This window comes from Globicephala melas, chromosome 15 (genome assembly GCF_963455315.2).
Source record: "Globicephala melas chromosome 15, mGloMel1.2, whole genome shotgun sequence".
Classification (NCBI taxonomy): Eukaryota; Metazoa; Chordata; class Mammalia; order Artiodactyla; family Delphinidae; genus Globicephala; species Globicephala melas.
In genome coordinates this window covers 74,599,621-74,615,674 of record NC_083328.1, presented here as the reverse complement: position 1 = coordinate 74,615,674, position 16,054 = coordinate 74,599,621, and the positions used below count along the sequence as shown (strand labels likewise).

General features: G+C 48.3%; 1 protein-coding gene across 4 annotated transcripts in view; it reads left to right on the top strand.

Moving 5' to 3' along the window:
• The window catches only part of KCNB1 (potassium voltage-gated channel subfamily B member 1), a 111,238-nt gene extending 96,817 nt beyond the window's left edge, over positions 1–14,421 (top strand). Inside the window, exons 3-5 of one of the 4 annotated variants that reach the window (XR_009558889.1) lie at positions 3,348–5,999; positions 6,433–6,544; positions 9,391–14,421. Coding sequence is in view for 1 of the 4 variants with exons in the window: in XM_060284175.1 (XP_060140158.1) it covers positions 3,348–5,357 (2,010 nt within the window). In the remaining 3 variants the exon portion in view is untranslated. Of the gene's footprint in view, positions 1–3,347; positions 7,174–9,390 lie in introns of those variants that run through there. The other 3 variants (XR_009558890.1, XR_009558888.1, XM_060284175.1) reach the window with 3 other exon arrangements.
• The last annotated feature ends 1,633 nt before the right edge of the window (positions 14,422–16,054 follow it).

The following is a 16,054-nucleotide window of genomic DNA, read 5'->3' as shown; positions in this document are numbered from 1 at the left end:
TGCATTAGCACAAGTGCTATTTGATGAGTGCATGTGCCAGGGCAGGAGGCCTGGCAGCCTCTGACCCTCCCAACGCAGCCCTGAGCAGCGGACACCCCCCTCCAGGATGCAGTGAGGCCTCTGCCTGCATTTTCTTCTTTCCTAAGCATCCTCAGGCTGAGAGGACGGGAGGGAGAGCACTTTCTGGGGTCCAAAGAGGGGGTGCCCGCCTTAGAATAACAGCGCTAAGGACTGTACAATAGGTGGGTGCATAATTCATGCATCTGTCAGCAGACATCAATTATGTGGGCCTTCCCTGGAGTTGTCTGGGGGTTAGAAACTGGAGCAGGCTTCCCCTGCCAGCCTCTGGGGGAAATGAGATCTCCCAGCTCTTAAAGGAACAGACTCCCCAGGAATCTGCTCCATTCTCCTGCAGCTGCCCTCAGGGCCAGGAGTCAGAAACTGTAGCAGCTCCACTGCAGGGGCTCAGCCCCGAGGTCCCAGCTGGCTGCTCTGTAAGGTCAGACCCACTCTGTGCCTAGCTCTGTGCTAACAGCTCTTTTCCCTCATTCTACAGCTCCTGAGGGGCTGACTGCTGGTATATCCCAGAGTTTCTCAACGTTGGTACTATTAACATTTGGGGCCTGATCGTTCTCCCTGGTGGGGACTGTCCTGTGCATTGTATTTAACAGCATCCCTGGCTCCACCCTCCAGCTGCCATTATCACCCCTCCTCCAAATCGTGACAACAAAAAATTTCTGCAGGATTTGCCAAAGGTCCCCAAAGGAAGGGGGAGGGGTCAAAATCATCCCCAGTTAAGAACTACTGGAGGATCCCCATTTCACAAATAAGGAAACTGAGGCAAGGAAAGTTGCAATGCCCAAGGCCACGGGACCCATAAATGGCCGTGAACTTGAGCCACAGCCAAGAAACACCATGAAAACCTGTTGCCCTAGGCGCTGTGGGTGCAGAGGTGAGTCTCAGAATCCATCCCTGTCCCCCCAAAGCTTACAGATTCTGGGCAGTGATGGACACATTCACACACACACACACACACACACACACACACACACACACACACACCCCTGTAATAGGCTGTAGTGTGCTGAGAACCCCAACGCTGGCAAAATGACGAGGGAGCCCAGAGAATGGAGTGGCTGGCCCCTCCAGGGATGACCTCTGCAGGGAGGGGCCATGTGGGCTGGGTCTTAAAAGATGGATTGGAATTCACTGGACAGAAAGGAAGAGGCACAGACCTGCAGAACTGACCAATGATAGTGTGTGATTAGGGAAGCGTGAAGTTTGGGAACCTGTGGCAGGAGAGGCCAAAGAGAGGGGGTCAGAGTCAAACTCAGAGAGACTCGGCAACCATGTGTCCTGATCGGGGATGTGTTGCAGGGGACAGAACCCTCTCACGCTCACCCAAGCGGCAGCGGCATTTACTTTCAGGATACGGCAGGCAGTTTCAGAACAAGGGCGAGAAGCAAAGACTAGCTGGCCCCTCGGAGGCTGGGTGTTCTGGGCTGACAGGGTGTGGGCTGAGCTATTTCCCCTGTGATGACAGCTAACATTTATTAGACATTCACTAGGTGCTGCTGGAACCTGTCCTGAGTGCTTTGCATGTGTTAACATTAACATTTAATCTTCACAGCAGCTCTCTGAGATAGATATTGTCATTATCATCCCATTTTGCAGATGAAGAAACTGAGGCTTAGAGAAGTTAAATGCCTGACTAAAGGTAAGGAAGTGGAAGCACTGAGACTTGAATCCAAAACAGCCTGACACCAGAGCCCAAGCATTTAACTGTGGCCCTCTACACCCTTTTCAGGTCTCCTGTGTCCTCTCTGCTTCTTCTCTCTGCCGCTTCCCTTTAATTTCTGGCTTCTCTAAAAGGTTCAGCTTTCTCGGATTTTGTTATGGTTTTTCTGATCCCCTACAACGTGAGTGAAAAGTTGCTTGAGGCTTGGGCTTATCGTGAAGCTGGTTCAGGCCTGGACCGTACTTGACCATTTAATTCAGAGGCTCACCACCCCCATAACCCACTCACCCCTGGATCCCTGAACTCAAATCTTCCATGGTGGACCGGTTCAGCCCAGCCTGGGTTTTCTGTCCATCTCTGGCCACTCAGCGGCAGCCAGGATCAAATGATACAAGCATGGAGACCCCACCCCCACCCGCTGCCCTTTAGCAGGGGCAGCAGAAAGGGAGGCGCAAGTCTATGAGAAGAGGACAGCTTTTGGGGGGTGGGGAGGAGGGCTGATAGATAAGTTTAGGAGTCTAGATTTTTTCCTGAAGAGTCCGGGAGATTTATTGAGCAGGAGAGTGATGTGACTGGATTTGTATTTTTGAAAAAAAGACCCTAGAGCAATTTATTACATCTGCTTGCATTTCTGCATAAGCTGTAGATTAGCCTAGGCTCCATTAAATTCAACAAACATCCAGTGAGCCCAAACATCTGGACCAAACCCTCTTCTTGATCCAGGGGACTCAAAGGTAGTTAAGCTGTGATCCTTAGCCTCAAAAATTCATAGTCATACTCAGGAGTTAATAACATGAGACCGGGATATCTAGGCCTCCCTGAAAATCATCTGCAAAACCTTGAGTGTTTAGCAAAAAGGTCTGTGGCTTTCATCTCATTTCTAACACATTCTTAAGAGCTCACGTATTGGGGTCAGACAGACCCAGGTTAAAATACTAGCTCTGCAACTTACTAGCTTTGGAAGCCTAAGTTTCCTCATCTTTTCATTGGAAGAACAACTTAATGGGGTTGTTGTAAGAATGAAATAAGGAATTGCATGGAAAGTGACAAGCATCGTGCCTCGAATACAATGAACGCTCGATAAAGGGTAACTATTGATATTATCATTAGTATAATGTCGGGAAAGCGGTAACCCACCCCATAATAGTTATGAACCACTGGTCTAGATCACGAGATGGCCAACTATGGCTTGCAGCCCACTTCCTGTTTTTGTAAATAAAGTTTTATTGAAACAGCTATGCTCATTCGTTTATGTATTATCCAAGGCTGTTTTCATGCTATAACTGCAGAGTTAAATGGTTGCAACAAAGAATTCATGGGCTTCAAAGTCTAAAAGATTTACTATCTGGCCCTTTATAGAAAAAATTGACTGACCCCTGGGCTTGATGATTAGCTTTAAATCATTTCAATTCTCTGGGCCTCAGTTTCCACGTCTGTATGATAAATGGATTGGAATAAATAATCTTTTTAGCTCAAACAACCAGTCATTAGGTGATTAGTGAGCTATGAAAATGCTCTTGAATGTTGAGGAATGTCCTGCAACCCAGAGTATTAGGATGACCATCCCATTGGTGGTTGATAACTAAATTCCACTCTCTTCTCCTCACAGATCCTTGCCATAATTTCCATCATGTTCATCGTCCTCTCCACCATTGCCCTGTCTCTCAACACACTGCCGGAGCTGCAGAGCCTTGATGAGTTTGGCCAGACCACAGACAACCCCCAGCTGGCCCACGTGGAGGCCGTGTGCATTGCATGGTTCACCATGGAGTACCTGCTGCGGTTCCTCTCCTCCCCTAAAAAGTGGAAGTTCTTCAAGGGCCCGCTCAACGCCATTGACTTGTTGGCCATCCTGCCATATTATGTCACCATCTTCCTCACTGAATCCAACAAGAGCGTGCTGCAGTTCCAGAATGTCCGCCGCGTGGTCCAGATCTTCCGCATCATGCGTATTCTCCGCATTCTTAAGCTCGCACGTCACTCCACTGGCCTCCAGTCCTTGGGCTTCACTCTGCGGAGGAGCTACAATGAGCTGGGCTTGCTCATCCTCTTCCTTGCCATGGGCATCATGATCTTCTCCAGCCTTGTCTTCTTTGCCGAGAAGGATGAGGATGACACCAAGTTCAAAAGCATCCCAGCCTCTTTCTGGTGGGCCACCATCACCATGACGACCGTTGGGTATGGAGACATCTACCCCAAGACTCTCCTGGGGAAAATTGTGGGGGGTCTTTGCTGCATTGCAGGGGTCCTGGTGATTGCTCTTCCCATCCCCATCATTGTCAATAACTTCTCTGAGTTCTACAAGGAGCAGAAGAGGCAGGAGAAAGCAATCAAGCGGAGAGAGGCTCTGGAGAGAGCCAAGAGAAATGGCAGCATCGTATCCATGAACATGAAGGATGCATTCCCCCGGAGCATCGAGGTGATGGACATTGTGGTTGAGAAAAGTGGAGAGAACATGGGTCAGAAAGACAAAGTGCAAGATAATCACTTGTCTCCCAACAAATGGAAATGGACAAAGAGGACACTGTCCGAAACCAGCTCAAGTAAGTCCTTTGAAACCAAGGAGCAGGGATCCCCTGAGAAGGCCAGATCATCTTCTAGTCCTCAGCACCTGAACGTCCAGCAGTTGGAAGACATGTACAATAAGATGGCCAAGACACAGTCTCAACCCATCCTCAATACTAAGGAGCCAGCAACACAGAGCAAACCAAAGGAAGAACTTGAAATGGAGAGTATCCCCAGCCCCGTAGCCCCTCTGCCCACTCGTACAGAAGGGGTCATTGACATGCGAAGCATGTCAAGCATTGATAGCTTCATTAGCTGTGCCACAGACTTCCCTGAAGCCACCAGATTCTCCCACAGCCCTTTGGCATCACTCCCCAGCAAAACCGGAGGTGGCATGGCCCCAGAGGTTGGCTGGCAGGGAGCTCTGGGTGCCACTGGTGGTAGGTTTGTGGAGACCAACCCCCCCGCTGATGCCAGCCATCCCTCTGCTTTCTTCATTGAGAGCCCAAAGAGTTCCATGAAGACCACCAACCCCTTGAAGCTTCGAGCACTTAAGGTCAACTTCATGGAGGGGGATCCCAGACCATTAGTCCCCGTTCTAGGGATGTACCATGACCCTCTTAGGAACCGGGGGGGTGCTGCGGCAGCCGTTGCTGGGCTGGAGTGTGCCACACTCTTGGACAGGCCTGTGCTGAGTCCAGAGTCCTCCATCTACACCACAGCAAGTGCTAGGACACCCCCCCGGTCGCCAGAGAAACACACAGCAATAGCGTTCAACTTTGAAGCAGGTATCCACCAGTACATTGATGCGGACACAGATGATGAGGGGCAAGTGCTCTACAGTGTGGACTCCAGCCCTCCCAAGAGCCTCCACGGGAACACTAGTCCCAAGTTCAGCGTCGGGACAAGATCAGAGAAGAACCACTTTGAAAGCTCCCCCTTACCCACCTCCCCTAAGTTCTTAAGGCAGAACTGTATTTACTCTACAGAAGCATTGACTGGAAAAACTCCCAGTGGTCAGGAAAAGTGCAAGCTTGAGAACCACATCTCCCCCGACGTCCGCGTGTTGCCGGGGGGAGGAGCCCATGGAAGCACACGGGATCAGAGCATCTGAACCACCTCCACACGGAGGAGAGACTTGTGGCAGGGTCCAAAGAGGAGTGCTGTTCAGCTTACCTGCCGTGGAGCTTTTCTGCATGACCTCTGAAACAGAAAGGCTTTGTAAAGCCCCCAGAAAGAAGAGAGACCAGAGAAATCTCCCTTAAAACCTTGAGAGCCGTTAACGGGTCCATCAGAGTGAAGTTGGCCAAGCCACAGGGTATGGCGCCTCCTTGTAACAGCTCCACGGCCCTCTTTGGAAGATGACAAGAGCAGAACTCACAGCCACCACTACCACGTTCTAGACATAACCAAGGCCACCTACTCCCCATTCTTCTCTCGTGGCTTTCCATCACAGCCTCTGAGGGCAAGATCGCCATCCCTCCTGGCTTCAGCTGGAGAAGGATGCCGGAACAAGTGGCTGGTGTTAAAAGAGTGGGTTGACCAATTTGGTTTTGGGTGTTGCCTGGCCACCTCTAGGAACTTCTGTCCATCACCTGCTGGATGGATCCCACTGTTAGAAGGCTACAGGGAATGCTTGTGTCATGGGGAAAACTGCACCATAAGCCACGATCCCAGCGCAAAACCCTTCCTCAAATGTCTTCATTGACTTCAGTATTCCGTAGTACCTGAGATTTTATTTTGAGATATCATCAGGGTGAGTTGCACCACTTGTACTCAATTCTAATTGCCCCCTGGCAATCTGGGAAGAGTTCAGAAGGCGGGCACTCAGCCAACAGTATGAACTCTGAGCATTGCTTTAGGGTTATAGAAGGAAAATGCTTTCTGTACATCGCTAGTGTAGACTCAAAAGATATGCAAGTGTCAAATATGCAGAAGAATAGCTTATTCAAAGAGACTGTATGTTACCGAAGAACAGAATAAAATCTGATTTTTTTTTTTTACCTGAAAAAAACGAAAGGAAAAAAAAAAAAAACCCCATTTGAAATGCCCAGTTCAGACTTTTGAATACTTCCTGCTGGGGCAGGGAAAGCATTTACTATAATAGAAATTCTTTTTTGTTTCCTGTGATATTCAAGTTTGAAAAAAAAAAGTTAAAATAAAAAGCACTTTATGTTTTTCAAAAATAGGTTCTACCAGGGACAGTGTCAACATCTTGCACTTTAAAACAAGCATGATTTCCCGTGGGCCACTTGTTGGGACTACAGTTGGGTTTTTGCTCCAGGCATGTGTCTGGCCACGGTGAGTGATACTGTGCTGGTATTGCTGTCTGCTGTGTCAAAGTCTGTGGGCTCCTTCCCTGCCCCCCTGAAGCTTCCCCTTAACCCTCTTGCATCAGGAAGGGTTCTTGGCCCCTGCATGGGGCCTCTTGTAAAGTCATGTGTACAGGAAACAGGAACATCTCAGAAGAATGAAGTAGACGGTTGGGCATTGGGTGTTTTACTCTGTTCTCTTTCTTGTCAACCAGGTGTTGGTGTGTTTTCAGTGTCACTGTCTGTACTAACAGCTCAGCTCTCCTTTCTGCAGCCATCAATGCAGCCAGTACCGACAAAAGCAATAAGTATTTGTGTGCATTGTGAGCGGTTCTGGTCTATCTCTTGGTGTTGGTCTTCCTGTCTTAGTTTGATGACCTGGCGTTGGCCTGCCTGATTTTAGTCCAACAGCATGTTGGTGTTGGCCGTTCCTCAGGGCAGTAACACTGAGTGGAGCCGCTGGTTAGCAGGATGCCAAGCTGTTGGCCCATGTGTCAGTAAAGATGACACATTATTGATCTGCTTGTCTTTAGTACAATGAACCGATGTTGTTCTCCTAATACAATTTTGAAGGATGGTGTCCCAGGTACGATAGTGTAGATCTGCCAATCCTCCATACAGTGCCAGGCATGTGTCTTCCTGATGGAACAAAACATGGTTTCCCTGTCCTTCGTAGAATATGTTGTTGGTCTGCCTGTTAGTACAACGGCACAATCCACCTGTCAGTGCACAGACATCATGGCGTCATTCTGCCTGCGCTCTGCACAGTGGCATGAGGTTGGGCGACCTGTCACAGGTATGATGACGTGGCATCATTCCACTGCCCTTAAAAACGCGTGTTCTCTGCTGCATATACACCCGGTTCATACTGCTTCTCAGCATCTCCAAGGATTGTAGATCCCTCCAAGAGGGTGCAGTCCTGTTTTTTGCTGCATTAACAAAGTATCTTGACTCTGGAAGTTTCTTCGGAGTACTCTCGCAGCAAATGCAAAGGGATTTAAGGGGCAGGGAGTATGAGGTCAGCCTGTGCTGGCGGCACACCAGAGAGAGGAAGCTCCCAAGGTGCTTTACTGAGCATACAGTACAAGCTGGGGGCCTGTGGAGGAAAGGCCGCAGAACAGTCCTCCCTGGGCCATCTCACGTCTCTTTGTTTCCATCACCATTTACATCCGCCATCAGCACAAATGTGAAAATTCAGGGAAAACAAACAAATGCTTTTTGATAAAAGTAAATAGTTGTGATTTCCGATTCAGATTTTTTAGAGCTGATGCTATCTGTAAAAATTAATAATAATAATATAGTCTATTTTACATATCAGGAAAGTGAACATGTTTAAATATAGCCATATATAGCGAGAAGGAACTTACCACCCCTTCTTCAAATCGAGGCATTTCATTTGCTGGTTGAAGCAGACGAGAAGTGTACAGATTAGAAATGATTTCTTTCTTTCTTTTTTTTTTAAACGAATAACCAATTGGTGCAACTCTCCTTGTCTCTAACCAAAGGCCCTTTCTGCCTTGTGTGGTCGTGCAGGACCTACCCCTTCCTTCCTCATGTATTTTGTCTGAACTTAAAGTAGCATTTTATTGAGTCACTTTTGAAGGATGAATTCAGAAGTATCATTAAGAACCTACCTTTTCAGGCTTAATAGCCAGAGTCCTATAGAGTTCTTATAGAAACAGAATAACTGAAACTCAGCATATACTATGCTTAGAAAGTACTGCGTTTTGTTTTGGGTTTTCCTTTTACTTGTGGATGTATTGTAGGAATATAGCTTTTACCCTGTGCCGATTCAAAATAGAGTATTGTCAGTTCTCCCAGGCCCCCACCTGCCAAAAAGAAACATACCCAGATTTTTAATATGTGTACACCCTACCTGTACCTGTGTACGCGCACTGGGATATCTACCTGAGTCTCCAGTGAGAAGCTAACCTTGATAGACGGGTGTTGATGGAGGAGAGGAAAGCAATGGTTTGGAGGCAAATACTGGCTTTAACTTGATGGTCCACGTGCCACCCATTCCTAAACCAACGAAAGTGGGGAAAAAAAACGAGTCATCCCAAAGAAATGAATCTAGGGACTGGAGGTGAATGGATGCCTGGTCCCTTTGGCAAATTCAGTAAAACTCATCAAGAACCCCACCAAACTTACACCATTATCAAAAAGGGCTAGGGACCAGGTAGCTCTGTGTCCTGATCACACAGGGGACTGTCCACGACCCGCAGAGAGAGGTGGGAGAGCTCTGGGGGAGTCCTCCGTTTATTCACCTTTTTATCTTGGGGTAAAGAAGCAATAGGACTTCGGTGCAGTAGATTTCTCAGTGCCTTCTTTAGGAATTTTACCTTAAGCACACTTAATGGGGAAAGAAAAAAGAGGAAAGAACATTCATTCCCGTGAAGCCCCTTTATCTAAAAGCACTGGGGGTCAAGAAAGGAAGACGATGACGATGGGGAAACGGCAAAATCCTGAGGAGGCCATTCCCTTTCAACCCACCTGGCTTCTGCCCCTTTGAATTGCTGGTGATACAAACTTTTTCAGACTGATTCCTGACCTCTCCTCCGCCGTGTCTTAGTAACTGTAAGCCTCACCCCTGCCCTTTCTCTGAATAAGATCCACGTTTCTGAGCAGAAAAAACAGAACCGTATTCTCTTCTGTAAAACTGTAATGTATTGTTGATGTTTGTAACTGTTGTATATTCCTGTCTTGCTCCAAGTTATGGCTGGAGTGTATAGTCCATGGGCAGGGGGAAATTTAAAATTCACCATGGACAAGGGTCACTAATGCCAGGTGTCTCTCTCTCTCTCTCTCTCCTTTCCTCATTTCTCTGCCAACTAGTCTCAAGTAACACGACCCCGGGCTTCAGCCTCCAGTCAAGTAACTTTGAATCCAATGTGGTGAGAAGCCTCTAGCATGTGATCCTTTGAGAAAGGACTTTTTCTACTGCTGCGAAGTTGGCAGGCGTTAAAAGGGGGCTTCCCCTGACTCCCCCAGCAGGACAGTGGAGAACCTGCAGCCCTGAGCTAAAATTTCCTCGCCTCCCACTGCTTATATGACAGCATCCAAATGCTTTCACTCAACCCAGGGCGACTCAAACCAGCCCTGGCTACACCCAGAAATAAGAGTTACCTCTGCATTTTCTGTCGCCATTTTTCTGGCTCTAGAAGTATCTGATGCGTGACTACATCATAGGATGTCCACGCATCTCAGAGTAGTCTATTTTTCTGTTCGGATAAAATATATATATATGTATTTTTAGCAAATTTATAATTGGGCCATTGAGTCTAATTTCTTCTTTTGTAATACGGAATAACATCTTAGGGGTTTTATTGTTGGTCATAATCGCAGCTGATATCTTCTGGTCTCCTTCATTTCCTCCTGTTGCTCCTTGGATCGTTTTTTTTCTTCTTCTTTTCGTTTCTGATTTCCTGGAGGTGGGGAAAGACTTTGGGGTCTGACTTCCTCATGCAGGCATTTCCTGACACAAGGCCTAGAATCTGTTGACCTGTTACTTTCCTCATTCTGTCTGTTCTATTTATTGTTCTTAAAACTCCAGAACACAGATGCAGGAGTGAAACCAGGGGAAGCAGGGCTACAGATGGCCCTTAAAATCAGGATGGGATGTGGGATGGTTTAGCTCATCCTCCACGCCGTTCCGGGGATCTAAAGGGACTGAGTTTGTTCATTTCCAGAGATCTTGGAATCTAAAATCTCGTGCGAGAAAACCTCCCTCTGACATTCCTGAGATTCAGAAGACGCCTAAACCCCTCTTGGCTGGCCTGTTGCCACGCCCAGCGCCCTGCTCTCCTGTGACATCAATTGGATCTGAAGGTCAGGGCACTTTCAGGTTCTTGCGAAACTTAGAGAAAATCCTGGGCCTCAGATCTCATCAACTTTTTATCAGCTCTTCATTTCAATCCATTTCCAACAGGCTTACCAAAAAACAGTGGCCAGACAAGCTTGCAGCCAAATCCTGAGAAGATGCGTCCCCAGAATCTGCCATCTCATCTCCCCTTCCCTTTCCAGTTGCCTGGCTCCATAGAGCCAGACATTCGTGGCAAGGGCAGTGGTATTTTTCCAGCTTCCTCCTATCCAGGCCTCGGGGAGTGTCTGGACTATCTTGATAATTAATTCCACCAGGCAGTTTCCAGGCCTCGGGTAGGCAGAGGACATCTCACGAAGCAGGATCTTCAGCAGGAAATGATTCTCCATCCATCAGCTCATGCAGGAAGATGACGTAAGCCCAGATCATCTCCATCTTGCATCTATAGATTTTCATATCCCACCTGCCTCTCCCACAGCTACAGGGCTCTGGCCTCTGCCCAGGTCAGAGATCTGAACCAAATCAGGACCCCCAGATGGCAGTGAGCCATCCCTGTTGGGTCAACCCCAAGAGGAAACCATCCGAAGTACAAATTCTGGACTGAGATTCTAATCAGCGTTTTCCCACCGCCCCCAAATTCCTGGTAATCTGGTTTGAACCAGAGCCAACTAAAACAGACAAGATTTTTTTAAACTACTGCACAAGAAGAACAACAACAACAAAATTGTCTCCCAGTCATTTGCTAGGTTTGATGCCCAGATAAGCAAACACCCTTGCCCATGGCCGTTTTCATCTAGAAGTTGTGTAGTCTGGGTTTCCATCCACTGACCTTGATATTGGCTTAACCTGGAATTTCTCCTGAACTCCCCAAAATGACGTCTTGAAGACATGGATTTGGAAGGGACTCTGTTAATCGAGTGACCCCTCATCTTCACTGCTAACTCACTCTCCATTCCTTCTTGCAAAGATCCTGGAAAGATCTAAAGGTTGGCGGGGAAAGGGATGCAGTTCACCTGAGGGAGAGCCCACCTGCCCACATTATGTCTGCATGCCAGTCTCTGAAAGTTTCTCCTGCATGAAAGGGACAGGGCAGTCAATTTCGGCTCAAATTAAGGAAGCACTTCTAATAGGTGGGCCTGCCTCACCATGGAACTCGATGCCATGTTGGGTAATGAGCTCTCTGACAGCACAGGTGTTTAAAGACAGGCTAGTTGATGTACAAAACGGATGTTGCTGAGGGAAGCTAGCACTGCATGCTGACCAAACTGAACGTCTGGAGAAGTTCTCTCTCCAGCACCTCCGCCCCACCCACTTCCAATGTATGCATGTGTGCGGGTGTGTGGTTTGAACATCTGAGCACAGGCTCAAGCAACTGGGGCACAGGCAGAGAGCACAGTTAGCAGAAACTCAGATTCTAGAATGTGGAGCTTTCTGGGGGAATGTCAGGGAGGGAAGTGGCAGCAGGATACCCTGATCCTCTGTGCTCCCCATCTTGGACACTTTTAGTGACTCTGTTGGTCGCTTATCCACCCCAGTTCCCTGACAGGGACCACATGTGTGGGATGAGGCTCGAGCTCCCCTCCCCCAGGCCAGCCAAGGAGCAGCCCCCCTGTTTGGGCGGCCTTCTCACGGTGCTTCAGCCCTTCTGCCCAGGCCCTGGGCCCTCGTAGGCCTCAGGCTTTCTGTACATGAGATACAATTTTCCTTTACCCACTCGCCGGCTGCCTAATGAACAAACTGGCCAGGCAATAACACATGGTACCATCCCTAAAGGGCTTTTTTTTTTTTTTTTGGCAAATTAAACAGGAAATCCCATTCAAGACCCTTGAGAGTCCCCACCCAATGAAGTAAGTCCAGAAGGGCCAAAAGAAAGAGACAGCCGCAATCTAGTTTGACAACTAAACGAGGCTTCGGCTACCTGCAGGTTGAATGCTCGCTCTTCCCACCTCTGTAGCCCCTTCCCAAGTGAGTCTGGATACCGCATGCTCCAAGGACAGCATGTGACGAAAGAGGTTTTAAAGTTCCAGCTAACTGTGTATGGTGGGCTTGGAGGAAGTGAGGCTTCATCCTCAGGGTGACCCCAAGTCCAGGAAGTCTCAGGTTGCTTCATTATAGGATGAGGCAAAGCCATAGGTTTTGATGGATAGTCTGAGCAGCTGCCTTCCTCCCAAAATTAAACAAAAACCCAGTTTCCGATATCCCCCTCTGAGGCTCTGCCCTACAGAAATAGCTCAAGTTGCTGGCTGCAATGAGATGACGATTCTGGAAAATGAAGAAAACTCCCAATTCTGTCCCATTAGGATGCTCTCCAGAGTCCTGCGTGGATTGTTGCATACTTCCTGCCTCCCTAAACTAATCCAGGTTTGGAAAACAAGGAGGGAAGCGCAGAAGAAGATGCCCATGAGGGGCTTCCCTGGTGGCGCAGTGGTTAAGAATCTGCCTGCCGATGCAGGGGCCACGGGTTCAAGCCCTGGTCCAGGAAGATCCCACATGTCACGGAGCAACTAAGTGTGCCATGTGCCACAACTACTAAGCCTGCGCTCTAGAGCCTGTGAGCCACAACTACTGAGCCTGCATGCCACGACTACTGAAGCCCCTGTGCCTAGAGCCCACGCTCCGCAACAAGAGAAGCCACCTCAATGAGAAGCCCGCGCACCGCAGTGAAGAGTAGCCCCCGCTCGCCTCAACTAGAGAAAGCCCACGCGCAGCAATGAAGACCCAACGCAGCTAAAAAATAAATAAATAAATAAATAAAATAAATAAATTAAAAAAAAAAGAAGATGCCCCTGAGATCTGGACTTCTCCACAGCGGGGCTCAGGCTCCCTGGTCTTCACCAGGGCTTTGGGGTCTCTCTCTGATGAGCTTGACATCTGAGCTCCGGATGCCTGCAGGGTGGAGAAGAGGACAATCAGGAGCTGCTGGGCTGTGCAGCTGTGGCCCCTTTGCCCTCCAGGCCTGTCCTGGCTTCAATCCAAGGTCAAGGAACTCAGGGTTATTTCCCAACATATGACTCTGGCACATAGTGGTCACCCAACCCGTGTTTGGCTTTTTTTTTGAGTGGTTGTGTAAATGAGTGACTTCTGAGTGAATGAATGAATGAGTGAATGTGTGAGTGGAGAGAGGCGTTCATTCGTTCTCACCTGGTTTGAGGTTTTCCTAACTGGGAAGGAAGGAGAAATGGGAGGTTCCTCCCACTGAAGCCCGGAAGCCCCATCAGTGTCATCTGTTCTTTGACTCAATTGGTGGTCAAGATGACGGTCAAATTTTCTGCCCTAAGGGTCTTCTCAGAGCTACACTTCCAGGGGGCTACGGGGACATCCCCAGCCTCTTTTTGACCCTCCTATCCTGCATTTTCAGCCTCGCGCTCTAGTTTAGCTCACACTAGCCCACGGGGGACTACAAGGTGGTTTTCCAATAGGCTAGGCCAAGGGTCCAAGGTAACAGTTCCCCCTGGTCTGGGACTTGCTGGGGGCAGGGATGTGGGAGCTGATATCTGGAAACTGGATCGCATTCCCTGAGCCGTGGGAGCTGAGCTGGAAAACAGGGCCACCCTGTCCTCCAGCTTTGAGAACCAATGGTCTTCCTTTTTTCTGAGCCCAACGCCCCCCCATGGTAGCATGCTCCCTGGTCCCATCAGCTAAGACCCTCTGTCTCTCCCAGGAACCATGGTGTGAGGTTGAGGCTTTTCTGCCAGCAAAGCCATTCTGATCGCCCCACCCATAATGGGGGCCAATCACATTAGCCATAAATGACCAATGTCCTTAGCCACTCTTTTCTCGGGGTCACGTTCATGGGTTCTGTTCATCTCTGGTCAGTTGATGTCTCTAGTCCTTCCTGTAAAGGTGAAGATGAGCATCACACACACACACACACACACACACACACGGAAACCAAACCACACAAAACCCAGTGTCTTTTTATGCATGTGATGAGATGACATTGTGACCTCCAGCTGCTGTCCTGTCTTGTAAAATACGTCCAAATGTTTAAGAGTTGCTAAGCAAATGGTCCCTTAATGAGTCTGCAGAGTTCAATAAAAAAAGGTATGGAGAAAACAAGCTTGGTGGTTTATTTTCTGGAGGGCACAGGGAGGTGAGGGTGTGAAGATCTGTAAGGGAGGCTGAATTGGAGAGCCTGGGGACCTGGAGAAGCAGCGCTGACTGTTTCTCTTCATCTGAAAGAGAGGAGGCATGGAAACATGACTGACTTGTCATCCCCATATGCAAGCAGTGGTCACCTAACCCATGCTGTGTCCATGGAACCCCAATTCTGGTCATTTGACTCTCATGTCAACGATGCCTGGGTATTCCTAGCCTTGATACCTCATAAAAAATGTCTCCCAATACAACTTATAAGCTCAAATGCCTACAGAAGTTAAGCAGGTAACATAACTGAGTAAAGCAACCCAGCTAAGACACATAGGGAGCAGTGGTGGGTGTGGCGAACGGAAGATCACATTCCCTGTCTAAAGGGGTGAACTCTATTCAGTCACCACACAGAGATGCAGGCCCAGCAATGCCAGATCCTGGTCCTCAGACCCTTTCAGACAAGTCAGAAATCTTGATTTTTATGGGAAGTAGCCCAACTTTTTAGTGTTAACAACTAATTCTGTTTTTTTCTTTTGGTCCTGTAGTAGCCAAATAAAAACATCTGTGGGGCTTCCCTGGTGGTGCAGTGGTTGAGAGTCCGCCTGCCGATGCAGGGGACACGGGTTCGTGCCCCGGTCCGGGAAGATCCCACATGCCGTGGAGCGGCTGGGCCCGTGAGCCATGGCCGCTGAGCCTGCGCATCCGGAGCCTGTGCTCCGCAACGAGAGAGGCCACAGCAGTGACGGACCCGCATACCGCAAAAAAAAAAAAAAAAAAAAAAATCTGTGGACAGGCTACTCTGCTCATACGTTGCCCTTTTGTGATCACCTTGATTGACAGGGCTTGATGATTTCTATATTAGTTATCCATTGCTGTGTAACAAGTTACCCCCAAACTTAGTAGCTTGAAACATTTATTATCTCATAGTTGTTTTTGTGGGTCAGGTATTCAGGAGGGTCTTTAGCTGAGTAGTTCTGGCTGGTGGGGTGGGGAGCAGTTTCTCATGACACTGCAATCAAGACATTAGCTGCAGTCATCTGAAGGCTGGGCTGAGGCTGGAAGATCTGATTCTGACATGGCTCAGGAGGCCTCAGGTCCCTGCTGGCTGTTGGCAGGAGGCCTCAGTTCCTCACCGTGTGAGCTGCTCCACAGGACTTCTTGAATGTTCTTACAGCATGACAGATGGCTTCCTCCAGAGTGAGTGATCAAAGACAGAGAAAGCGAGGAGGAAGCACAATGCCTTTTGTGACCTAGTCTCAGAAATCAGACAGCATCACGTCTACCAAATTCTATTCATTAGCTCATACTCAAGATAAGAGGAATTGGGGACTTCCCTGGCAGTCCAATGGTTAAGACTCCACACTTCCAATGCAGGGGGCATGGGTTCGATCCCTGGCTGGGGAACTAAGATCTCACATGCTGCATGGCAAAAAAAAAAAAAAAAAAAAAAAAAAAGTTAAGAGGAATTGCACCTCATAAAGACAAAAGTATGGAAGAATTTGTGGACATATTTTAAAATCACTACATTTCAAAGCCTGGAAAGAGTAGTTTCCAACTTTAGAATTTCATAGGCCAATTAAATTGCCAATT